General features: G+C 45.9%; 1 protein-coding gene and 1 long non-coding RNA gene across 3 annotated transcripts in view; one reads left to right on the top strand and one right to left on the bottom strand.

The window, feature by feature from the left end:
* Positions 1–285: 285 nt before the first annotated feature.
* Positions 286–19,311, bottom strand: LOC110593573. The gene is made up of 4 exons (XR_002481163.1): positions 19,260–19,311; positions 19,023–19,102; positions 12,549–12,594; positions 286–361 (listed from the first exon to the last, which is right to left on the bottom strand). It is a non-coding gene; the product is annotated as an uncharacterized LOC110593573 (long non-coding RNA).
* Positions 19,312–21,583: 2,272 nt separating this feature from the next.
* N4BP1 (NEDD4 binding protein 1) overlaps positions 21,584–27,313 on the top strand; it is a 49,917-nt gene continuing 44,187 nt past the window's right edge. For both annotated transcript variants that reach the window (XM_021705830.1, XM_021705829.1), the window contains exon 1: positions 21,584–21,884. In XM_021705830.1, coding sequence (XP_021561505.1) covers positions 21,687–21,884 — 198 coding nt within the window. In that variant the 5' untranslated portion in view covers positions 21,584–21,686. The remainder of the gene's footprint in view (positions 21,885–27,313) is intronic.

Raw genomic sequence — 27,313 nt, 5'->3', positions numbered from 1 at the left:
TTCCTCATATCAGTGAGGTCATATGATACATTTGACTGGAGTCCTTAATGACAGGATACGGTTTGACTTAATCAAGAAAACAGGCATGTGAGCCCACTGACAGTTGTTAAGGGCTGAGCAGTTGTAAAAGATCGGCACTTTGTCCCCCTCCCGTATCTTCTCGCTTCTCCCATTTCCTCACCTGATCTTGACAAGATAGCTCTCTCCTGGACATCTGTGCTGCACTCAGAACAGGCAGGCCCCAAGGGCTGCCTTATTAAGTAGCGAGTCCATTCCTTTCCTCCATCCCTGTTCCCTCTTTCCAGGATAATGTCAACAACTGTGTGATGTAATCCATGTTGGAGTCAGCAGTCTGCAGCACCTACAATCACATTGTATCAAATTATTTTAAAATTCAATGTCATTCCCAGAAGCAGGACTGTAGCACTTTGTGGGGGAGGGCACTTGCCAGGGGCCCACCTCCAAGCACCCTCATTTCAGAGTCCCTAGCCCAGCACCTCCCCGTACACCTTCGTTATTTTGCCAGAATATTTTTTTAAAGGTTTTATTTATTTATTTGAGAGAGTGAGAGCACTAGAGAGAGGGAGCAAGCATTAGTGGGGGGCAGAGGGAGAGGGAGAAGCAGGCTTCCTGCAGAGCAGGGAGCCTGATGTGGGGCTCGATCCCAGGACCCTAAGATCATGACCTGAGCCAAAGGCAGATGTTTAACAGACTGAGCCACCCAGGCACTCTTGCCAGAATATTTTGCTGTATTTACTTATCACCCAACTAATTTTCTTTAAACCAATTTCAATTCAGTTTATTATTCTGTAACTTAGCCCATTCTAAATAATATCTGTGAAATCATGGGTGTGATGTGTTAATAATACATTTTTCTAATTTTAAAAATTACATATTTATAATTCATATATACATTTTTATATATTTATATATAATATAAATATTATATATATATAATTACATATATATAGTCCACCCCACCAGGGTTCCACATATCTCACTTTGGGTAACACCTCCTAAAGGCACCACCATGATCCAAGCCTACACCTCAACATGGCAATAACACTCATCAATCCAGACCCCATTTTTTGGTTTTGGGTTTGTTTGGTTTTTGTTTTTCTTTTTTTTTAGGGCAAGAGAGTAAGAACAAGGGAGGGGAGGGGTAGAGGGAGAGGGAAAGAGAGAACTTTAAGCAGGCTCAGACCCAGTGCAGAGATTGACATGGGTCTGGATCTCACAACCCTGAGATCATGACTTGAGCAGAAATCAAGAGCCAGACACTGAACCGACTGAGCCACCCAGGTGCCCCACAGACCCCATTTTTTAAATAAAACTACAGCTGTATGAGCTCAGTTTGGATTGAGGTTACTGCTTGTAGGGGGTTATATTAGTTTCCTAGGGCTTCCATAACCAAGTACCACAGACTGGCAGGCTTAAACAATAGAAACTTATTTCTTCATAGTTCTGAGGCTGGAAGTCTGAGATCGAGGCGTCAGCAGGGTTAGCTTATTCTGAGGCCTCTCTCCTAAACTTGTAGATTCTGCCTTGTTACTGTGTCCTTGTAAGGTCTTCCCTTTGTGTCTATCTGTGTCCTAATCTCCTCTTGTTATAAGAATACCAGTCATACTGGATTAGGGCCCACCCATATGACCTCAATTAACTTTTATTATCTCTTTATTAGTTTTTTTTAAGTTTTTATTTTAATTCCAGTTAGTTAACACACTGTAATATCAGTTTCATCTTTACAATATAGTGATTCAATAATTCCATACATCACCCAGTGCTCATCATAACAAGTGCCCTCCTTCATCCCCATCACCTATTTCACCCATCCCCCACCCCACCCCCTCTGGTGACCATCAGTTTGTTCTCTAGAGTTAAGAGTCTGTTTCTTGTTTTGCCTCTCTGTCTCTCATTTTTCCCCTTTGCTCATTTGTTTCTTAAATTCCAATATGAGTGAAATCGTATGGTATTTGTCTTTCTCTGACTTATTTCACTTAGCATTACACTCTCTAGCACCATCCATGTCATTGCAAATGACAAGATTTCATTCTTCTTTATGGCTGAATAATATTCCATTGTGTATATATACCACATCCTCTTTTTTTTTAAGATTTTTTTATTTATTTATTTCAGAGAGAGAGAATGAGAGACAGCACATGAGAGGGGGGAGGGGCAGAGGGAGAAGCAGACTCCCTGCCGAGCAGGGAGCCTGATGTGGGACTTGATCCCGGGACTCCAGGATCATGACCTGAGCCAAAGGCAGTTGCTTAACCAACTGAGCCACCCAGGCGCCCACCACATCCTCTTTTTCCATTCATCAGTCGATGGACACATGGGCTACTTCCATAATTTGGCTATGGTAAATAATGGTGCTAGACACATAGGGGGACATGTATCCCTTTGAATCAATATTTTTGTATTCTTTGGGTAAATATCCAGTAGTTCAATTGCTCGATCATAGGGAGTTCTATTTTTTTTTCTGATTCCTTTTGTTTATTCTTTTTTTAAATTTTATTGTTATGTTAATCACCATACATTACATCATTAGTTTTTGATGTAGTGTTCCATGATTCATTGTTTGTGCATAACACCCAGTGCTCCATGCAGAACATGCCCTCCTCAATACCCATCACCAGGCTAACCCATCCTCCCACTCCCCTCCCCTCTAGAACCTTCAGTTTGTTTTTCAGAGTCCATCATCTCTCATGGTTCATCTCCCCCTCCAATTTCCCCCCCTTCATTCTTCCCCTCCTGGGAGTTCTATTTTTAACTTTTGAGGAAACTCCACATTGTTTTCCAGGGTGACTGCACCAGTTTGCATTCCTACCAACAGTGCATGAGTGTTCCTTTTTCTCCACATGCTTGCCAACACCTGTTGTTTCTTGTGTTGTTGATTTTAGCTCTTCTGACAGGTGTAAGGTGGTATCTCATTGTGGTTTTGATTTGCCTTTCCCTGATGGTAAGTGATGTAACTTTTATGACCTCTTTAAAGGCCCAATCTCCAAATACAGTCACATTCTCCAGTACTGGGTGTTAGAACTTCAATGTATGAATTTGGAGGGACACAATTTATCCCATAACAGGGTTTATGCAGGATGGGCAAGAATGGTGACTTAGGGGAACGGCTGGGAGAATCAGATTGCAGGGGATTTCAAAAGGAAAGCTAAGCTTTGAAAATGAAATGAGGAAGAAAAAAAGCAACAAGTGAAAAACGGGGCCCAAACAACAACAAAACAAATAAACAAACAACAACAACAACAACAAAAAAAAACAGGTCCAAACATCTGAAGACATTATTCATGGCCAAGAAGTGTTTATATACCAAAAGACTGATGAGTTCCTAGAACATCCCAAATCAAGTCAAAACAACCCAAAAGTTGTTTAGTTACAACTGAAATTAGGAAGGCATACACAACAGATCAGATGGTCCTTGTCCAAAGACAATGTGTGTAGGGTGTCTCAGGAGGTAAGACAGAAACACATGTGTCTGTGTATCTCAGGCACTGTCCAGAAGCAAGGTGTAAGGTGTGAGGGTCGGGGCGGATGGTGGTGGAGTGGTTGGTGACTTACCCAGGAACACCAGTATCTGGAGCGACCTTAGTGTAGAGCCAGATGCATCAGGACAGCCCAGCCTGATGTTGCTATTAGGATGACCCCACTGACTGCCCCACCTACAAAAGTCTGACACTGGTGGGGAAATGTGTCCATCAGTGAGCACAGGTCCAGTTAGCTTGATATGCAATGTTTTTCATGTTTTATCCATTAGTCTCCTATAAGCATGGTTAGCAGGGTAATTAGGACTACTCCCAAATATTCCAGTTCTCTCCTTCCAAGAACCTGCTAGAATTGTATTTCCCTACTCCTCTGAAATTAGGTGTATCAACTTGACTTGCTTTGGCCAATGAAAAGTGAATTAGTGGACCCTAATGTAATCTATAGACTCTGGGTAGTAATGATTTGTCAGTGTAGGTTCATCAATTGCAACAAATGTACCCCTCTGATGGGGGATGTTGATAATGGGAAAGGGTTGGCATGTGTAAAGGCACAGGTAGATGAGAAATCTATCTTCCACTCAATTTTGTGGCGAACCTAAAACTGCTCTAAAAAAATAAAATCTATTTTTTAAGATTTATTTATTTATTTGAGAGAGAGAGTGTGCATGGGTGGGGAGGAGCAGAGGGAGAGAATCTTCAAGCAGGCTCCCTGCTGAGCGTGGAGCCTGACACAGGGCTCAATCCCAGGACCCATGAGATCATGATCTGAACCAAAACCAAGAGTCAGACACTCAACCAACTGAGCCACCCAGGTGCCCCTAAAGTCCTTTTTTTTTTTTTCAGTGAGTGGAAATAACATGGTCACCTTTAGGTAAAGAGTTTCAGAGGAAGTAAGGGATTTGCCTTGGTCCTCTTCCTTCCTCTGTAATTTTTAAGGTGGAGCCTGTATCAGCCTGTACTCCTCCAGGGACAATGATGAGCAGAAGCCCTCTGCCAAAGTACATTGAATGTGTAGCATAAGTGAGCATAAGCATAAGTCTCAGTGCTCACTGAGACTTGGGGATTATTGTTACTGTAGCAGAACCTAGCCCATGCTTACTGATATAGTTGTGTAAGGCAACACTGCTGAGTCTTCTCATCTCATCTCATGGAAAAGAAAAATAGAATTTCTGAACAACAAAGCTGAGAACCAAGCCTTGAGACAAAGTAACCAGTCTTGAGTGGCTAACTAGCCTTTCTTCTCTTCAACTTGCAACCATTACTACTTGAGGTCTTTCATTTGGTTTAATGACAGCAGCTAACTATGGGAGAAAGTCTGTATCACCCCATACACACTGGCTGCCTGTGGGCCATAACCAACCTACAGACATATTCCTTCAGCTGTGCTTAAAATTCTTAATTAGTTAAAATAAGAAAATTTTACACAAAAATCCACCTTCCAGATTTCTGGGTGCTCAGAAGATATTTCAATCCTCTGTGCCTTTGCATCCTACTTCCTCTGTCTAGAATGCCTTCATCATCTCTACTGACCTCTGTGAAGGCGCAGCTCAAATACTACCTTCTAGGGCAGCAAATGTCAACCTTGACATCCATCATCCCTTCCTACAACTCTCTGCCTTCCTTTGAGTCAGAGATGATATGTACCCAAGTCCTGGCAAATGAGATGAAAGTGGAAATATGTTGTGGGCTTCCAGGAAGGCTGCCTGAAGGAAAATGTCTCCACCAGGAACTGGCATTCATTGACACCTTTGCTCTGCCCTCAGTCCAGCCTCTAGAACATGGAATGTGGCCTCTCTCACTTCCAAGTCCCTTCATGAATGCCACCTCTAAGTGAGAACTTCTCTAACCATTTTCTTTAAAATATTGATTCCCTCTCCCTTCCAACACTCCTGACCACACTTTCTCTACCCTTTCCTTGCATGACACTTACTTTTGAATGTACTATCTAGTGTATAAAATTATATTATTTATTGCCTGCTCTAGACTATAAGCCTCACAAGGGCAGGGAGTTGTCTGTGATTTTTTTTTTCTGCTGTGTATCCCAAGCACCTAGAACAGGCCTGTGATAAACATGAATACATATCTTGAATGAGTAAATAACCCTCATCCATTTCATGCAATTTGAAACTCAGGCATTTTTAAAGGTTTGGCATTACCCCCACTTTCAGTTTACACCAAGTCCTGTAGACTGCACCTGTGTATCACCTCTCAGATGTGTCCATCCACCCTCTGCCCCCAAATACCACCTGCATGTGACTCTCCCTCACTTCCCTCTATGTATTACAACAGCACGCTAACCATCTTCCTGCTCCCAACTCTTCCCCTCCATCCTGCAGAGGACCTCCCACATCACTACCCTGATTAAAACCTTTCTACGGCTCCATCGCCTCAAACTAAAATGCAAACTCTACAACTGTCCACAGACCTACACAATCTGGCCCCAACTCCTACCATGCCTCCTTATCCTCTAATCCACCTCCAACATACCCCAGACCTAGAAAACTCCTCACTGTTGTCCAAAGAGCTCTCCTACACACCTTTATATCTTCCACCCCTTCTGCTGAAAATGCTCTTCCCTGCCTCTTTCACCAGGCTTGCTCTGGCTTATCCTTGGGAACTTGTGTACTACCTCTTCCAAGAAGCCTTCCCTAACTGCTCCTCAGGCTGAGCGAGCTACCCCTTCTTTGTGTTCAAATATCACTCCATATTTATCCCCGTCAGCTTTCTGACTTCATCATGAGACCACATGTGCCTTGAGATGGAATTTTGTCTTATTCTATAACCCCAGTGTGAAGAACAGCACCACCACGTAGTAGGCACTCAGTAAATGAGAAGGGAAGGAAGGCAGGAAGAAAGGAATGAGGAAAGAAGAAAAGAAGGAAAGAAGGAAATCACTGGGTCATAAATGTGCAGCTGTCTTCTGAGCCCTTGAGTTCATGCCTGGCTGTGTAACCTGCTGTGGCCCATGAAATGTGAGTGTCACTCACGTGTCACTACTGGACAGAAACTGAAGGGGCAGTCTGTGGTCTCCAGGCTCTTTTCGCTGCCTGTTGAGATGCAGCCTCTGTCAGCCCGGGCCCTGAGGGACTAAGGGGAGTGGAGCCTGGCTGACCTGAAGCATGCTTACAGCATTAATGAGAGTGACACTCTGTTCTTGCTGAGATGTTAGAGTTTATTACTAACCCAGCATAATTATGTCTGTTCTAACACAGCTGGTTTGAAGTATTGGAGGGAAAAAAAATCACACATTTTTAACCTTTTATTTCCCAAGAATATCAGACACCACCTTGCCTTTCCCACTGCCATGCAATTTTCAATCAAATTTTATGTTTCTCCACAGCTTCCTTCTGTCATTGCAAAGACACTATAAGATAAACTGCTCTGAGAGTATTATCCCTTCTCCTACAGACTCAGAAAAATTACAAAAATGACTTGCCTGAGACTCCCTGGGTGGGAGAGAGGAGAGCTCATTCTAGCACCAGCTCCCTCTGACACCTGACTGAGTGCTCACTGCCTACTCCAGGAAATAAAATAAAATAGCCCCGGTCTAAATATAGTCTAAAATGTGGGGGCCTACGCCAGAAAGGGCTTCTTCTCTTGCTACCAAGGAAATATATCAAAACTAACAAAATGGTGGGCTCTGGAGCCAAGCTGCCCTGAATTCCTTCCAGCTCCAGGCTTCAGTACCCAGAGTCCTTAAGCAAGTTGCTACATTTCTCCCAACCTCTGCTCCCGCAGCCCTGCAATATGGGGACAACAATCGTACCTACTGCATTCTCTCCTTGTGGGTTTTCCATAAATGAATCCATGAGGGAGGCCTGGCATGGCGTCTAGCACATAACAAAAGCTCAATACAACTTAGTTATGACTGTCCCTATTATCACAGATGGAAGTCACTCAGTCCTATCTTTACCAGCTGTACTCTGCACGGTAATGCCAGGCTCCTGCCACAGGGTGGCACTCTTGTCTCTGGTCACCCTTCCTTCCTGACTTACTAAAGCTCCGTTTCTCAAAATGCCAAGTTGGGCAAAGATGGAAGGGGGACCCAGAAAAAAATGACAAAGTCTGGGCACTCCAACCAAAAAGATGTCTTCTCTATCACATCAAAAGTGAAAATACAACTTCGTTCATTCACCTCTGCTGCCCCTTATAGCTGCGTCTCTCAGCCTGGCTGATCCCCAACCTTGAGAAGAGGCTAAAGGAGCTAGGAAAATTGTGTTGTCCGGCCCTGCCTCCACACGCCATCGTGGGGGGCGGTCAGAAGTTGCACCTGGGAATCTGATGGAAAAGGGTGATTGGAAGCCACTGCCGTAGAGCAGGTCTTTCTAGGATTTTGTAGCGCATGTAAATCACCTGGGCACCTTGCTAAAATACAGATTCTGATTCAGCTGGGCTGGGGTGGAGCCTGGGATTCTGCGTTTCTAACAAGTGCTCAGGTGATGCCCATGCTGCTGATCCATGCACCAAGAACCTGGAGGACCTGGCCCATTGCCTGGTGCATGGAAGCAGCAGACACTTTCTGAGTGCTGACCAGGCGTAAGCCCCTTCAGTATACTAATTCATTTCCCCCTCACAATAGCCCCATGCAATCAGTCCTATTGTCACCATTTTACTGATGAGAAACAAAAACAGTAAGCAACTGAAATCATAACAGCTCATTCGTAGCAGAGCCAGGACCCACAATATACTTTTGCTAAATCGAATGTCACTGTTTTAGGTTGAATTAAACTAAGCACCATCCAGCTTTCCTCCCTAACTTTCCAGGACAAAGAGGAAAGATACCTGAAGCAGCATAACGGAGCGGTGAAGAGGGCAGGTTCTGGAGCCAAATTACCCAGATTCACACAATCTCAGCTCTGCCTCGTAGGAGCTGTGTGACTTTGATGGGTGGCTTGACCTCTCTGTGCCTCATTTTCCTCATCACAAAAGTGGAATAACAATAGCACCTGCTTCAGGGAGTTGTTAGGAGGATTAAGTGAGGTAACTGAATACGGTGCTCAGTAGGCACCTGGTAGATGGTAAGTACTCAGCATTGCCTGCACCCAGATCATACTTCCAAGGCTGTGAGAGCTGCAGGGACAAATGAGTCCCCACTTTGGGCTTTAAGGAAATCACAATGTTAGGGGCACCTGGGTGGCTCAGTCAGTTAAGCATCTGCCTTTGGCTCAGGTCATGATCCCAGGGTCCTGGGATGGAGCCCCATGTCAGGCTCCCCGCTCAGTGGGGAGTCTGCTCCTTCCTCTCCCTCTGCCTGCCACTCCCCCTGCTTGCTCTCTCTCTCTCTCTGTGAAATAAATAAATAAAATCTTAAACAAAAAAAAGTGGAACTCACAGTTTAATGAAGGAGAGGGAGAGAAAGTCCATGGGGGGCAATCATCACCATCCAGTACAGCAAGAGGCAGCCCTCTAGCACCCCCCACACTCACGACTTACATTTATTCACCTGTATGCACCTCCCCCCCCCACAAAAAAAGCTTAATGTCTTGACTGATGCCACCCACCACCCCACCCAACAAGCCCAGAGAGGGCATGAGATGGGGGCTGTGAACCTGCTGGGCCCTCTGTTCCAAAAGCCTCTCCTAGTGTGAGCTGACCACAACGTGGGTGACTGCAGTGTGTAGACACTTGATTTGTACCCCAAGGCCCGGAAACACACCTCTACTACTTCACATGGCACTGTGATCCATTCCAGTGCTAGAGGAAAAACGGCATGGGGTTTACTGAGAGAAGGTGGCCAATCTTGAACGTGCGCCTGTCTATTTTAAAGGGTGAGTCTAAATAACACATTTCACTTTGCAGTCACAGTTTAAACCCTGGGTAAGTTGAGCTGGCTCCTTTGGGTGGTAGTTAACAATGTGTCTTCATGAGACTGGAAACAATCTCAACACCCATCAGCTGGGGAGTGGTGAAAGAAATTATAGTCCCTGTACAATAGCAGCTTAAAAAAGGAATGAGGTAGGGGTGCCTGGGTGGCTCAGATGGTTAAGCATCTGCCTTCGGCTCAGGTCATGATCCCAGGGACCTGGGATCGAGCCCCACATCAGGCTCCCTGCTCAGTGCAGAGCCTGCTTCTCCCTCTCCCGCTGCCATTCCCTCCGCTTGTGCTCTCTGGCTCTGTCCATCTCTCTGTCAAATAAATAAATAAAATCTTTAAAAAAAAAAAAAAAAAGGAATGAGGTATAGCATTATTTACAATAACCAAGGTGTGGAAACAACCTAAGTGTCCATCAATGGATGAATGGATAAGGAAGACGTGGTATATATATATACAATGGAATACTATTCAGACACACACATACACAAAAAATCTTTCTGTTTGCAACATGGATGGACTGTGAGGGCATTATGCTAAGTGAAAGAAGTCTGACACAGAGAGACAAATACCATATGATCTCACTGATATGTGGAACCAAACCAAAACAAAACAAAACAAACAACAACAAAAACCAAGCTCATAGGTATAGAGAACAGATTGGTGGCTGGGGAGTTGGGGGGCAAAATGAGTGAAGGAAGTCAAAAGGTATAAACTTCTAGCAATAAAATAAGTAAGTCCTGGAAATGTGACATACAGCATGATGACTATACTTAATGATACTGTATTGCATATTTGAAAGTTGCTAAGAGAGGAGATCTTAAAAGTTCCCATCACAAGAAAAAACATTTCTATAACTATGTACAGTGGCAGATGTTAACTAGACTTATCACGGTGACCATTTCACAATATATACAAACATCAGATCATTATGTTGTACACCTGAAACTAATATAATGCTTTATGTCAATTATACCTCAATTAAAAATAAATAAGTATAAATGAATTTTTAAAGGATGAGGGGTTCTCGATGTTCTGATGTAGAAAGATCTCCAAGTTATTAGTGTCCCCAGACAATAATAAGATGATGATTGGTATGGATAGTTTGCTATTCTTTGTGCAAAAAGAGCAGGGGTTGGGGGAGGATTACCTGTATTGTGTGTATTTTTAAAAGCTGAAAGATCCATATAAAACTAATAGTGATGGTTTCCCATGGTGAGACAGACAAGGGACACTGAATGCCTTTTTTTTTACTTGTAAAAAAAAAAAAACAAAGAACATAAAATTCACCATCTTTACCATTTCCAAGTGTACAGTAGTGTTAAGTGTATTCACATTATTGCATGATGGTACTGAATACATTTTAATATTTTTTTAATTTTGGAACCACATAATTGTATTGCTTGTATTTTAAAAGTTAACTTTAAAATCATCATGCCCAGATAATAGGAATAAAGAGAATCATTGTTCTGGAAAAAGAAAAAAGAACATGTGCTTTGAAATCAAAATGAACTGAACTCAAATCTTTTGTCCCTTCCATTGCTGGTCTTGGGCAAGTCAAGTAAATTCTTTAAGCCTTAGTCTCTCCCTCCTTTAAAATGAACCAAAAAAAATGGTGAGCATCCCCCTATGGTGATGTGATGATGAGCATTAAGTGAGAATTCTCAGAAAGCACCAAGTGCAGTACATAGCCCAAAGTAAGCTTTCAGTTCACAGTGATTTTTTTTTATGACATCCAGAAGAAGATGGACAAAGGAGTGCCTTTTAAGCCTGCACAAGTGCTTTGTTACCTTTGGAGGACCAGAATCACCCAGGGCGCCTGTTAGAAATATACATGCCCAGGGCCCCACCCCAAGCCCCCCATACCCCCACCACCCCCCACTCCCCCCAGACACTCCTCTTTCAAGATAACCGTCCCTTTAATTCAGATAGACCAAAGCTAGAGAACAACTAAGGTGAAAAGCTTCTGTGCCCCTGGACCGCACCTCCTGGCCTCCAACTGAAAACTCCAGTGGACTTTGAGAATCTTTGCTCATAGTTGCACTAGACGGAGGGGCCCGGTGCTGGGGAGGTGGCATCCCTGTTAGACTGGCACGCAAATGTTGCATTCTGACCACAGAGGAGTTCCAGCCCCATCACTGAGACTGCTAAGAAAGAGAGCTTTGGGGAGCAATTTCCCCACATGTGGGAGTCGAGGATGTCCTCTGTGCACTGACACCTTGCATCACCTTCCTCTCCACTTAAAGTAAAAACAGAATGAAAAGTCCCAAATAAATTAATTCATCATCCATTTATTGAACCTCTGATGCAGCTCCCTAGCTGCTCTCTCCACACCCAGGGCTGCGGTGGAAAGCAGACCCAGTCCCTTTCGTTGCCTGGAGGTGCTTTTTGTAAGCCTTTATTCATGTCGGAGAAAAGCATGGCTAAATTGGCCTGTGGCTGCTTGCCCATTCCTTTTGGTTCCCTCTGAGGCCCTTCCATCCATGGGAGGCTTTTCTGCCAATCACACAGATCCATTTACCTTGCCTCCCCATTCGGCCTTGCCACCTGTTCCCAAAAGAGATGCCTCCCCAATTTCCCCAGGGGATTCTCCCGCGCGCTCCCAGCAAAGGAAGGCTTGAAACCAAGCCCACTCCGCCACTGTCGGAAGCTGCACTGGCGCCTCTGGGACAGCAGGTGGCGCCCCGGACGAACTTCGGTGGCCGAGACCGGGAGCCGGTGAGAAACAAGTTTTATTAGAGCAGAGGTGTCTGGGGCGCGGACCGGCGCAGTAAATATTTGATAAGGGAGCGAGTGTGCGCGTGAAACGTGAAATCGTTTCCCGTGACACTCTGTACCCTGGTCTAAGCTCCAACGCTAGCAGGAGGGGGAAGGAATGAGAATGTGTCAGCTGGAAGGGCCGCAACCTCGTCATTGCAGAAATGGGGAACTCAGCCCACAGCAGGGGAGGCTCACCCAGGCACCCACGGAAAAGGGGCAGAGCCAAGACAGCCCTTGGACCCTCAGACGTGGCTCTTCCAAAAGATCTGCCACTATTAGCACATGCCCTTGCATAAGGGACAGGGGACAGGGTCCCAAAGCACCAACTACCATGAGTATTTCCCACACTTGAGTCCTTTATGTTCCCTTTCGTGATTCTGGCCATTTCCACACACCACCCGAGTTATTATTCCGTTAATACATTTTCTTTAATCGACTCACGTTTTAAAGTTAAATATAATTATAAGGGAAATACTTACTTCATTGCTACAACTGGAAGTTCAGTATTTCTTGCCAAAAACAGGACTGTAAAAAATAAATATATAACAATTACAATTTCTTCGAAGTCTGGCTGTTTACCAATGAAACTCATCTGCCATTCCATCAGTGGTGTTTTCCACCCTTTAGTAAAAACTGGGCTTCTAGGACTACCTCTCACGGGAATTCCAAATGAGGTGAAGAGGTGGTCATGGGGAGCCAGAGAGAGAGGCAGCCGCATTGTTGACGCCGTTGTGAACAAAGGGAACCCTGATATATTCCATGTCCTTCCTGCAGTACACACAAACTTCCGAAAACTACAAGTTGTTTTTTAATCTGGAAAGCTGGAGGGGAAGGGTGGAGACCTGGCTTCCTGTGAGCCTGCCCCACCCTGGAGCTCTTAGGGAATGCATAAAGTAGCATCTCAGGATGAGGAGGTCCTTAGAGGTCACCCAGCCAGGCTCCTGTAGCTGGGCTGATCTCCTCTCCCTCCCCTTGGGGGGCAGGGGTCTTCTGGCCACTACACCAGCACAGTGCCTGCTGCCAGGGCAGCAGGAAAGATGCCTGTGACCTGCGGATGGGGATGGAGAAAGACAAGGCCCTCCTCTAGACAAGGTGAACCTGGCTCTTAAAGAGGTTTGTCCATTCTGGATTGGGTTGTAGGGAAAGACAATCATGGGTGTGGATAATTCACTTCCCCTCTCTGAATCTTGGTTTTCTCATCTATACGATAAAGAGGATGGACTGGACAGGGGCCTTAAGTTAGGGCCAGCCCCAAGCACCTCTCCAGCCTGCAACTAGGGGCTATCAGGAGGAGATGCCCCCTGGCCAACTCTGTCTTCCAGAGCATTCAGGAGTTTTATAACAGGACTTCCGGACCTGTCTTCCACATCTCCAGAGCACAAACAAGAGACTGGTCAAGTAGGAGAAAGACCTTCCAGCTGTCCGTGTCTTGCAGTCCTGGAATAAGGAAAACTCATTTGTGTCCTCTTGTCCTAGAGATCTTCAGGTCAGCAAGACCCAAGTATTGGCCCTGGGCAGTCACTGAACTAGCCTGGTACATGCCTGGGTGCAGGAGAGCTGGAGGGGAACCAAGGCGTGCCTGCCCCCTTCTGGTTCTTCCATACTGCAGACCTGTGGTGCCGGTTTGGGCTCTGCCCCTTCCTCGCCTTCCTAGGGGTACGGACCTCAGACAAGTTACTTGACCTCCCTAAGTCTCAGTTTCCTCGTCTTTAAAATGGGCATAACAGCTACTTCATAGAGTTGTTTGTGGGGGTGGACAAATGAGATCACTCATGTAGAGTCAGCCAATCAATAATTTGTGGAACATGTACTGTTCTGAGTGCTGGGTGCATAACCCAGTTCTTTGTGTTGCATCAAGCATGCAAGGGGCATTTGGAAAACCAATGTATAGATAGACACATATACATATGTTTAGATAGCATGTCTCCCATGCCATAGCAATTCCATCCAATTCCTTCCTCATTTGTGGTCTCTGCATCTTTTACCTGCCCCTCACCACTTGATTTCTGTCCCTCGTGGTGGTAACAGCATTCTTTCATTATGAAGACATTACTTTCCTTCTCTTGCTCTTCTGGGAAGATAAGCAAAGACCACCTTCATCACTGTCACCCCTCCTCCCACCCCCACTGGTGACTTCAGAATATCCTGTACATTATGGGCACTCATATGAACTTTGTCTAAAATTCCACTGCCCAGGTAGCTCAGACCAAAGGTCTCACAAAGTGGTTATCTTTGTTTGGCCACATTACCCTAGAGGTATCTGTATCCACCCAGGTGTTAGACCAGATTGCAATACATGCAGCTGAGCACCTGGAGTCTCACGCCTAGAGTGGTGGCCTCACCCAAGTATAGGAACACTACGGCCCCTCTACTCTGACTCCAACACAGTTCCACAAACAGGAAACTTGATGACAAGACTGCTGAAGCCCTCGCAGCTCTGCGATTTGCAGAATCTATTGATCAAGGAGCGTCGATCATCTTCTAATGTCTTCCCATCACATGTAAAATAAAGTCCAACACTTTCCCAGGCCCACAAGGCCCCCATGCTCTGGCTGTTGCCCACGTCTCAACCTCAACCTCTTCTCCTCGTCTCCATGCTCACTCAGCTCCAGGCACATGGGCCTCCTTGCTGCTCTGCATACACACTAACCACTCTCTGCCTAGAAGCTCTTCTCCAGATATCCCCAGGGCTCCCCGACTCCACTCAGATGTCAGCTCCTCAGAGAGGCTTTTCTTATCCGGCCCATCTAAAGGGTTGCAAATGCATCTTATCCATTTCAGAATCCCCATCACTGTTGGGGCACCCTTTTTCTCTATTCTTCATGTTTCCTGTGAAGGAGACCAGCCAGACCATCTCTCTTGGCCTATCTCCCTCCTTGTCACTCCCTCCTCTCTATGGGAAGATTGAGTTGTCTGATTGATGAGTTTGGGAGAAGACACTGAGCATGGGCAGCTCAGCCCTCTTCTCTTGGGGAGCCAGCCTATCTGCAGAGAGCACACTCTTGTCTGCTCTCTGACTCACAGAAAGGGGCTCCCCACGTGCCCAGAGGATAGGAAAGAAGAGAAGCCTGGAGGGTGACCAGCTGTGCCTGTCCCTGGACTCTGTCTAGTTCATGAGTAGGGCAATAACTAGCCACAACCTCCATTCAACATCACAGTTATAAGTTTCAATATCTGTCTGGCTTCTATGTTGCCTGTCAGTTGGTTATGAATTTAAATGTTTCTTTATCTAGTGCTGCATAACAGATCTCCCAAAACTCAATAGCTGAATTAACAATTTACTATTTCATGTAAGTCTGTGGGTTGACTAGATGGTTCTTTTGTTTCACAGGTTGTCTGTCAGCTGGAATGCTGAACCAGCTGGAAGTCCAAAATAGCCCTTCACGTGACTGGTACTTGGTTATTGGCCACTAGCTGGGAGCTCATCTGGGGGCTATCAGCTGGGAAAATGAGGACCTTGGCCCTCCTCCACATAGTTGTTTGGGCTTCCTCTTGGCATGGTAACTAGGTTCCAATCAGGACTGTTCCACAAGCAAGCATTCCATAAGGAAGGAAGTAGAGGCTAACAGTCTTCTTAAGAATTGGTCTTGGATATCCTGGAATATCATTTCTACAGATGTTATTGGTCAATTCAGTCACAGAGCAGCCCAGATTCCTGATATAAAGAGCAGTATGACCACACGGGGAGGAAAAGCATTGTTGAGGGCCATCTCTGGAGACTAGCTACCACAGATGGGGGATAGAATATTGAGCCCTCTAAATTCCCACAGCCACTTGCCGGCATTATACCATTCATTCATTCATTCATTCATTCATTGTCTCTTCCCTTCTAGTGAGTTCATGAAAGCAGATACTTTGCTTTGTTCATTGCTGTTTTCAGGACAGTGTCTGGCACATAGTAGGTGTTCTCTAACTATTTGTTGAATGAATAAATGAATTATAGAACCAGTCATTCAATTGCCCTAGTCAGCCACAGGAAGCTGAACAGGCCAGCACATTTTCTCAGAAGTGAGACTTAAGCTGGGCCTTAAAGACAGGCGGGCCTAGCAAGAACATGCTCTGTAGGTAAGCTGATGAGAAGCAGTGATGGGTAATGGGCGGCCAGTTGCCAGATCACTTACTTGGTGGCCACACACCTGACCAGGACCCTCTTAACCCATGTTGTTCCATACTCAGTCTATACAAGACAGCATATCAGAGGGAACTCAGAGAGCTTTCATTAGATTTGGGGTGTGTGTGTGTGTGTGTGTGTGTGTGTCCCACAGAGAAAATGCAGAAGAGAGAAGGAGACAGAATTCCGACTGGCTCAGTCCCAGGGACAGGGCTTTCTCTGCACTGCTGTGTAGATCAGCGGTTCTTAATAGGGATGGGGACATTATACACTATCTGGAGATGTTTTTGTTGTTGTCACAATGGGGCTAGAAGGATGCTACCGGCATCTGCTGAGGGAGGCCAGGGTTGCTGCCCACCATCCTATAATTCACAGGATGGGCTGCCACAACCAAGAATTATCTGGCCCAAAATGTCAATTGTGCCATTGTTGAGAAACCCTGCTGTAAAGGGTGATAGGAAAATACGGTAGATTCAGGGCATCTCGGAGCTGGTAGGTTGCAGGCAGTCATGGAGTAACACTTGGCCCAGAAACTGTATTCCCACCTGAGACGACTGAGATTTATAAATGACTCTCTATGCTGTAGCAGGTTAGCAGTTTGAATTAATGTCAGAGGAGTTCCAGTAACGTGGGTAATAACAACACAGAGGAATTGTAAAGGGAAAGAAACATAAGACTGAAGCAGAAGGAGCACCAGGGCTTTTCTGCAGCTAAGGAGAAACAAGCCCCCTGTACTTTACTGTTGAGGTTTTACTACCAAAATACCTCTCAGATTCCTCCTCTCGGCCTCCACTCCAACTTCCCTGATCCAAACCACCACCATCCATCTCCTGGACCAATACCCCCTAAATTCTACTCCCAGGTCCACTCTGGCCCTCCACGCTTCCTCTCCCAGGGAAGAGAGGGGGATCTCAGAGCACACACTGAATGGTGCCCTTGCTGCTTAAAACCCAGGAAGGCTTCCCAGTGTACTTAAAACACAGAATCTGTAACTGGCCCAGCAGGTTGGTTCTGGAGGATCCAGCCTCATCCTACCTGTGGGTGTCCCCCTGCCTCAGCACTCTCTAGCCATAAAGGGCTACATGCTGCCCTGCTTTCCATTCCTGAAATAATTCAAGCTCATTCCAGCCTCAGGTGACAGCCCCTATGGAGCTGATGGTCTGATTACATCTGGAGATGGACATGAATCAATCATATCACACAAGCATATGTAAGATTGATCCCAGTGATATGAGCAAGAGGGCCACAGTGTCCCCAAGAGCCTGTGACAAGGCAATTTGATTCATCAGAAAAGCCACTGAATGAATTCTTTTTTTTTTAAAGATTGTATTTATTTATTTGACAGAGAGAAAGAGAGAGAGAGAGAGCACCACAAGCAGAGGGAGCAACAGAAGGAGAGAGAGAAGCAGGCTCTCCACTGAGCAGAGACGTGGGTTCGTGACCTGAGCTGAAGGCAGACACTTAACCAACTGAGCCACCCAGGCACCCCCAGTGATTGAATTCTTAAACAAGTGGATCTTGAGCTGAAATCTGATGGAGAAGCAGGCATCAACGAAGTAAAAAGAAAACAGGAAGAAAAAAACCATCCTGTGCAAATGCCCTGAGGCAGTGTAAGTTAGGCTAGGTGGAGAGAGAAGTACAGGAGGAATAAGCAGGTGACAGTTCTTGCAAAAGCTGAAACCTACAGTAAGGAGTTTGGATTTTATTCTGAGCATAAGGGAAAGCCCTTGAGGGGTCTTAAGAGATTGACTGATGAAATTTGCCATTTGAGAACATACTCTGGCTGCAGCATCGATATTTGTAAATAATTTCTCCCAACCAGATGGCAGTTGTAGCTCTTCAAATTTGGAGAGAGGGCAGGAAGAATGTGGGAGGTGGACCCCACAGTTGTCAAAGCGAGAAACGATAGTGGCTTGGATTAGTGACAAAGGAGATGAGAAAAACTGAACAGTTTGTAAATATATTAAAACGTGTGTGGCTAAAACACAATTGTATTCCTATTTTCTACTCTAAAGCCGTAGATGTCATTATACAAAAAGAAAAAAAAAAAAGAACCCAGGAGGACTCACCACCCTAGAGACTGGGGCTGGAGGGCATGTTGAGTCAGGGTTTATCAGATTGGTTGGTTGTGCCAAGCAATGTTACTTGTGCAAATCTGTCTATTTTTGACAGCATTCCAAGGCAAGTAGGGCCCAAGGGTTAGGAGGTCAGTCATGAGAACATATTATCTCCCCTTGTTTACTTTTGCCCAAGGCCAGAAAAGGGGGTTGGATGCAGATGAAGGCTTTTCGTCATTAAGGCATAGCATACATGAGCGCTCCAGCACAGAGGGCCTGGATTCAAATTCCTATTCCTATCACTTGACTTCCCAGCTCTGTGAAACATTTCCAAACCTCTCTATGCCTCTCTTTCCCCACCTTGAAAATAGGAATGATAATAACAGCAACCACTGTTGGCATTTTAGAAGACCAATAAACACTTTCTGCCCCTCCTGCTTTCAGAACTGAGACCAAAAGCAAGTGTCAGACAGCTGGAGGTCAAAAGGTCATCTTCAGGGCTCCTGGGTGGCTCAGTTGGTTAAGTGACTGCCTTCGGCTCAGGTCATGATCCCGGAGTCCTGGGATCGAGTCCCACATCGGGCTCCCGGCTCAGCAGGGAGCCTGCTTCTCCCTCTGACCCTATCCCCTCTCATGCTGTTTCTCTCTCTCTCTCTCAAATAAATAAATAAATAAAATCTTTAAAAAAAAAAAAAAAAGGTCATCTTCATTACTGACAAAGCTGGACTGGAGGACGTGACTGAAGTGACCCAGTGAACAACTGCAGACAGCACACAATAACATACCTTCTCTGGGGAAGGATGGTCCAACTTAGTCTTCTCAGAAAGCCACTGGTCTGCTGGATCAGGTAAGTCTTCCTCCTGCCCTAGGGAAAAATGAGGGAGGGGTAGTTGGAAGCTAGGATGTATTCCTCCATACTTGGCCCTGCTAGGGAATAAAGTAGGAATCCACCCCCCACCTCCATGAAAATATGAGAAGGGGAAATAAGTGATTCCCTCAACACTGTTTCATGGGGCTCTTACAGATATTAGAGAAAAAAATAGGTAAAGGGTTTGAAACATAGACTCCATAAAGGTCTCATCCTTGGCATCAACTGTCCTGGGCTGGTGACACTAGCCAAGATAGGCAAGGCTGGTCAACTGAGGAAAGTTGTGGTTCAGAAATTGCAGGAATCAAGGGAGTTTCTTAAAAAGGGGATTTCTCTTTCTCCCTCTCTCCTAGTTCCCTACACTCAGGAAACCTTGAGAGTTCCCTAGAGGGAAATGCTGACCAGATATGAACTGACAAGTCTTTTAAATAGGGGAAAAACCCCAACAGCTGTATGTCTGGTGATACACGAATCTAGTGACTTATGAACACAGTATAATGGCCCAGCTTTCTTTTATGGGTGTGTGTGTATGCACTACTTTTGTTGGTATAGGGCGGGTTTTTGTTGGGGGACAGGAAGGAGCTGTTGTGTGTTTTTCAAGGCAGCCTCTCCTCACCCCTTACAATTAAGCAATTAAGAATCACTGGCCAGGAAGTCAACTGGGAGCAAACAGGAAAGCCTTGGCCAATCACTGAACAATAGCAATTCCTTTTAAGGTGAGTGCAGCAAGAAGACAGGAAACAACATGTGTTGAGTCTAGCTCTGAGTGCAATCTATCAACAAGGCCATACTCACCACCTGCCTTGTCTCAGCCAATCTCAGGTCACCTACCTGATAGTTGTGTAGACACCAAGGGAAAAGCCCAGGGGAACAGGAAGTTGTTGGTCTGTGAGCCTAATGGTTCTCTTCCCTGTGTTGAGTCATCTCTCATTGGGGCACTAGGGAACCACACCTGCCTAAATTTCTGAGGCAAATGGAAAACCCCAGCAGCCAGGATCCCTGAGAGGTTTTACCTTGGGTAATCCCTCTTACGAAGACCATTCACCTTTGGCATTTCCAACTGTAACATCTTTAGATCCCCTTCTTTCTCCTTAAGGGGAAATCTACACAGATGGAGGGGGCTCCCAGGGCCACAAGTTCAACATGGTTGTATAATCCATACAAAGTTTTTCCATGAAAAAAGAACCTTAAATGCATTGCTAATTTAGCAATAGTAGTAGCTAATACTTAGTGATCATTTACTGTGTCCAGGTACTGCAGTAATTTTCACAATAGCAGGTACTATTGTTGCCTACATTTCACAGATGAGGAATTAAGACATAGAGAAGTTAAGTAATATTCCCACGATCCTTATCTATCTATCTGCTATATCCACATTTAGCCCAGAGAAAGGAAACCAACATTTATCTCCCACAATCTCTTGTTATGGACTCACAGAATGGAAGATCTGGAAAAGCCTTTAAAGATAACTGAGTAAACCCATGATTTTATAGATGAGAAAACAGAGCTGGAGAGGGGTTAGGGTGTATTTATTCAAGTCCCACAATAAAACGGATGCACCCCTAATCCCCCACTTTTTGTACCTCTTTATAACATATCCCACTTCTTCCCTCCAGAAGAAATCACTCTCTTGAATTTTTAAATAATTTCTTTGCTCTTCAATTCTCCATATTTATTATTCCCATTTTCTTCTCTTCTTGTTACCATTTTTACCAAAAGAGCAATAGGAAAGAAAAGAGGGAAGGGAATGGAAAGGAAGAAGATGGGTAGGTAGAGAGAAAGAAGAGAGGGTGAGAGGGAAGGAGGGAAGGAGGGAGGGAGGAATGAAGGAAATCTGCCTAGCAATTACTGAGAAGCTGGAAGGGAGGAAGAGAGGGTGGAAGGGAGGGAGGGAGGGAGGAAGGAAGGAAAGGAGGGAGGAAGGTGGGAAGGGAGAGAGGAAGGGAGAGAGGGAGACCATCTGCCTATCAGTTACTCAGAAGCTAGAAAATTTCAATTGCTAGAGCCCTAGTTTGGGCTTCAAGATGTCTCAAGACAAGCCAGATCCCTTGTGACATTGGGTCAGTCCCGTCCACTGATTCAGAGCCTCAATTTCCCCATCTGTAAAACCAGAGATTCACCATCCATCAGGTCACCCAAAAGCGTTCTGCCCTCACCAAAGAAGGCCAACCGGGCCCCCCTCCGTAGCCGTCGCCTTGCCCTCAACAAACATGGCCACTGCGCGTGACGTCGAGTTCCGTCGCCTCCGCCCTCCCTCCTTCCCTGGGGGGCGGCGAGCATCAATGACGGCGGCAGGCTGGGCGCATGCGCGGCGGCGGGGCCCTGCCCGCGGCGGCGGCGGCGGCGGCGGCGGCGGCGGCGGCGGCGAAGGGGCGGAGGGGTTCTCTTCCCGCAGTTGCCAAGCTGCGGCGGCCGTGCAGGGATGGTGTAGCTGGGCCTGCGGGCAGGCGGCGGGGCGCGGGCGGGGGCGAGGCGGCCGCGACGGCCGACGCCGCCTGACGGGCTCGGGTGTAGCGGCAGCACGCTGAGGGGGCGTCGCCGCCGCCGGCCCCCGGCGCCGCCGCGGGAAGCCGCGCCCGCCATGGCGGCCCGGGCGGTGCTAGACGAGTTCACCGCGCCCGCGGAAAAGGCGGCGCTGCTGGAGCGGAGCCGCGGCCGCATCGAGGGCCTGTTCGGCGTGAGCCTGGCGGTGCTCGGCGCGCTCGGGGCTGAAGAACCGCTGCCCGCGCGCATCTGGCTGCAGCTCCGCGGGGCGCAGGAGGCGGTGCACAGCGCCAAGGTGAGTCCCGCCGCCGCCCCCGCGCGCCCTCCTTCCGCGGCCCGGCCCCCGCGGCCTCGGCTCAGCCGGGCTGCCTGGCCGCCCCCACCCCTTTCCTCCCTGCCCTTCGTACGGGGACGCAGCGAAGCGCCGTGGGTAAGAGTGCAGTCTCCAGAGTCCACGGACCTGCGTTCTCAGCTTTTCGAGCCATGTGACCTTGGGCTAGCGGTTCAGTCCTGGGGCGCCTCAGTTTCCCCATTTGTAAAGTGGAGCTGACGAAAGGATCTCCCTCGGAGGGCTGTCGCGAGGATTGGAGTAGGTGCTGTTGTAAAGCGCAGAGCTCAGTGGCTGGCGTGGAGTGAGCACGCTGCGAATGTTGCCTGTTGTCTTTTCCCTCCCGGCTCTGGAATGGTGCGCAGGGCCTGGTATCAGGGCCCACAACCTCCTTGTCCACCACATCAGCCACCTTTCTCTTCCCAGGCCTCCAGTACAGTGGTTCTGAACCTTTTTGGGATTTCAGTCCCTTTTGAGAATCTGACAAAACCATTCTAGTAGTAAAATACACAGAATATCAAGAAGAGATAGGATGTTTAATAATAGTGTTAAAAAGAGCATTATTTCTTGTATTGATGTTATGTTCAACTAACATTTAATGGTTATAGCACATCAGACGTTATGCTGAACACTTACGGATTATCTGTTGCAGCTCTTAAAAAATCCAGTGAGGTAGATCTTATTATCTTCCTCTCTCTAAATTAACAGCTGGGGAAACTGAAACTCTGCAAGTGGTGACTCACCTTCTCTCAAAATCAGCATTTCAGGCTTATACCTACGCAACACCTTCAACTATTCCCCTTCCTTCCCAAGCCAAGAAACTAACAAAGCACATCCCCCCTTTCCCAGGTGGCCAAGTTTCTCCAGGTTTTCCCGTCTAGTACGTGGGGGAACCAGGATTCAGATTTAGGGCCCTTGTTCTTGATACCTGTCTCCCAAATGATGAGCCCTCTGGCTGGGAAGAAAATGCTCCTTTTTTGGCATCCCACTTGAGAAATTTCACAGTGTACTTGCAGAATTAGATATGCTGTGATTCCTGACTCCCTTAGATAAAAAAGCCTGGGTGCTTTTTGTTTTAATATCTTCAGAAGAGATAGGACACTTAACTGTGATTCTTCTCCACAGCATAATTTAAAACATTGAAGATGTTGAATCAGGTTTGCTTTCCTGTGCTTAATCTTTCCCCTAACTTTTAATTTTCCCCCTAACTTTTAATTTTCTAAGTGTTTTTTTTTATTTTAATTTTTTAAGGTAGGCTCCATGCCCAAAGTGGGTCTTGAACTCAAGACCCTGAGATCAAGAGCCACACATTCTATGGACTGAGCCAGCCAAGCACCCCCTAACTTTTAATTTTTAGCTTCCTGGGCCCCTCATTCTTTTCTCCCTAGCTACCGAATTTCTTCCCACTCCCCAGAGCTAAAAGGTTTGACATGACTAAGTCCTGTTAATGCTTCTGAAAATCTCTTAGATGCACTCATTCCTCTCCTTTCCATTGCCTCTGCTGCAATTAAGACCTTCATTCTTGGTATGTGCCCCTCCCTTAGTTCATTGCCCTCACTCCGTTCCTCCCTCTTTCCCTCCCTCCCTAGTACAACTTGCATTTAACTGATCCTCCCACAGAAAATCATTTTCCTGCCCTGGGACCTACGAGGACCTCCTGTTGCCTATCTCATTCACTCTAAACTCCTCTGGAGATTTACAAAGCATTTACTAGTCCAGTCCCACCTTATTTTCCCAATTCTCTGTCATAGCAACTCTCAAGCTTAAACCTCTCCTGTTGTCTGACTAGTCTCACTGCTTTTACTTGTGCTTCACCTGCTCCTAGTTCAGCTTTACTCAAGACTCATCCCAAGTGTGGAAGGTGCTTCTTTTGCTCTACAGAAAAACCTGGCATATTCTGCCAGACCGTCCCAACTCCTGTTCTCTTGCTTGTCCTGCCACGCAGTTTAGCATAAGCTATTTGGTAAAGGTGTGTCTTAACAATATCTTGGTAGTAAGTGTCACTTGCCCATATATCTTTGTGATGTGTGTTACTCATAATCCAATCCTCCCACTTGTAAGAAATCCTGTTTCTTTTTCCTTGAGACTCATGGGTAAGCATTGAATGCCATAGTTGTTCATTGGTTTTGGAGTTTGTTTTACATTGTTTTGAGGAAGAAAAAACCATTAACTTAAAAATGAAGAACAGGAAAGCAAACTTCAACATCTACAGTATTTTAAGTTAAGTTGTGGAGGAGGAGAAAGTTTGGGGGAAGGAAGAGTTAGAGTAAATAAGAATTGTTTAAACTAGCTGGTAGGTAGAGTCCTGATTAAGATAAGATACAGGCAACTGTTTTGGGTCCCTTCGGATGGTTTACTTTGTTTTCCTGCTCTTTCACGGCATTTAGCTAATGCTAGAGTAGAGGAGAATGTGGAGATTTAGTTTGTTAGGGCTCCATTGGCTAGAGAGAATGGGGCCTACAGGTAGAAAGTGATAATGTCCTAGGTTTACAACAAAGACACGCTCTAGAAGAGTGGCCACTTTTGTCAAAGGGGAAATGTGTTGGGGGAGACAGCACTTGAGCCGGGCTTTGAAGAGCCAATAATATTCCCAGGTGGAGGTAGTTGTGAGCAAAGGCTTGAAGTCCAAAAACACACAGAATATCTTGGTAGGAAGTGTCAGAGCCTTGAGGGACCCAAATGCCAGGTTAAGTTGGGCCTTATTCAATAAGTAGTCAGTGAGGATTTTTGAGAGAAGAAGGACTTGTCTTCTCTTTAGTTGGAAGGCAGGAAGACCCAACTGTGGAAAAGACATGTTCCAACCTGGACATGGGTAGGTGACAGTTTTCACTGGGATTTGGCAACTGAGTGGATGTAGGGATTGAGGGAGAGGTTTTAAACCTTGGTGTCAGGAAGGATGGTGGGTATGTTGTTTGACCTGTTGGTGGGGCCAGATAGCCAACATTTAAAGAAAATTTATGTGTCAGGAAGTTCACTAATGGTTGCCTCTGGACCTCAGGTAATCCACAGCCTAGTAGGGGAGACAAACTTGGAAACAAATAGTACAGTTTAATACATGTTAACAATTGATATATGTGCAAGGTGTTTACAGTAATACAGGAGAAAAAGGGTTGTTCTGCCTAACTGGGTGTTAAAGGATGAACAAGAGTTTTCCAGAGGGAAGAGCATGTGTAAAGTCACAGGGATATGAAATAGTGCAAGTTTATCACTGATTTCTCAAATCTAGCAGTAGATTGGTGGAAAGGGGCCAAGTCGCAGGTACTTGGGGCCTGCAGAAGAACATGCATTTTACCAAGCAGGCAGGTAGTAGAGAGTCACGGAAGTGTTGTGAGAACAGGAGTGCTGCCATCAGATTTACATTTCTAAGAAATATCTCCATTGTCAGTGTTTATACGTCTAGGCTTGTTTTTCTCAGTGTGGTCCATTGCTGGTTTGTGTTGATGTAAGGGTAGAAATTGGGGGTGTTTAGTGACTTTTATGGCAATGTGACATTACCACGAGGGCTGGAGAGGCGATGTCTCAAAGAGCAGAAAACCAGTAGAGAACTTTGTACGTGGGGGCCCAGAAGGAGGGGGTTGAAGTCAGGGGTGGCCGAAGTTGTGGAATCAAAGGAGGTTGAGGACAATTTCAGAGAGGAAGTGTAGGTACTGACTTGATGCTGCCTCATTCATAGAGAGATCAAAGATGCAATGCCTGGGTGGGATCCTTGGAGTCAGACGGTGGGGAGGGGTGAGGCTGAAAAGATCTCAGCCCTGGGAGCAAGAAGTTAGAACTCTTCCTTTAGCTCTAGGAGCCACAAATTCCATGCTCCATGGGTCCACGTAGAGAGACTGCATATGGAAGCAGCTGGTTGGTAGGGAGGACCTGGTGAATAAGGTGCTCATGCTTTGTGGGAAAAGGTAACTGCCAATGCTTAGTATTAGCCAGTTGCATAGTAGGGGCCCAGTGATGTCTCATCTCATTATCTGAGAAAAGCCAGGGGTTTGGATTTCATAATGTTAAATCTATTTTGTTTTTTAAGAGGCAACTAATTTATGTTTTAAAAACCATGCATGCTGTGAATGGTATCTCAATAAAATTTGCATTAATGTATTCTTTTAAAAGTGTATATGTTAAAAGCGAAAAGCAACCATGCATGCTAAACCAAACATGTCAGAGGACCAGGTTCAGCTTTTTAGGACCTCTTCTTTAGATATAAGAGACAGGATGAGTGATGATATGCTACCCCCTCTCCCATTTGGTGAAGAGGGCAGTTGAACACCTTCATGGCCTGTAGTACTGTCTCAATAAAGTAAGATACCAGTTCATGCCTAGAGAGGGAGGGTGGGAGCTTGAAGATGGTGGAGTGTTAGGGTGGATGCAGTGGAACTTGGAAGTGCATTGGAAGAGAACAAAAAGGGATTAGGGAAAGTTAAATGGCTGAATTTATACTATCACTTGATCCAGAAGTTCTTCAGTAGGTGATGATTTCCCCCACTCTGGGTATTGTGAAGCCAACACACCAAGGATTAAAGGAATCCAAGGTGTAATTGAACAAGGCAGAATGGGGCCCAGGCAATGCTTCTGAGTAGTCAGCATTATTTGGGTTAGAACAATCCAAAAATACATAAGAACCTTCTACTTTTAGTGAACTGACAGCCAGAGAGGTTCAGACTGGAGAGGAGAAGGCAGAAAGGGGCATAATGAACTGTGAGAACAAAGGAAGGAATAAGACCTTAGACCCTGTCCCCTCCTAGACTCATGGAATCATATAGATAGGGCAAGTTCAGTGAGTATTGGAGAATTGTGGAAGTTGTAGTTAGGGAGGAATTTCAGAGATTGGAATCTTGGATATGGAGAAATTCTGAGAACCAAGGAGTGGTGCCTCAGTGGTCTGGGTATGAATGGAAGTATTCCCTTCAACTTAGAGAATTGAGAAGATAGAGGGGATGAAAGTGTGAGGCATCTGGAGATAACAGTGCTGAGGTCAACAAGGTCCATAGTAGTGAATTGGGTGCTAATGTTAGTTTAGTTGGTTGATCCCAGAGCCTTTCCTGGAGGGTAACAAAACAGGAGGGAGTAATGGGAAACAAATGGCATGGCTACTTGTACAGTTTTTCCATGAACCTTTAGGTTGCTAACCACAATTGCCTATCAGTTGGTGTTTTAGGCGTTACCTCATAACAGTGAGTAGCCACCATGAGCCATAGCCGGAACACCAGTCTGGAGGACTTATAAGAATGATTTGGAGGACTGGGAAGTCTTGGTGGCTCAGTTGGTTAAGCTTCTGCCTTCAGCTCAGGTCATGATTCCAGGGTCCTGGGATCAAGTTCCGCATTGGGCTCCCTGCTCAGTGGGGAGTCTGCTTCTCCCTCTCCCACTCCCCCGATTGTGCACTCTCTCTCTCTCTCTCTGAC

Source organism: Neomonachus schauinslandi, chromosome 16 (assembly GCF_002201575.2).
Source record: "Neomonachus schauinslandi chromosome 16, ASM220157v2, whole genome shotgun sequence".
In the NCBI taxonomy this organism is placed as follows: Eukaryota; Metazoa; Chordata; class Mammalia; order Carnivora; family Phocidae; genus Neomonachus; species Neomonachus schauinslandi.
The sequence above is the reverse complement of the archived record's forward strand: the minus strand, read 5'-3'. Positions and strand labels throughout refer to the sequence as shown.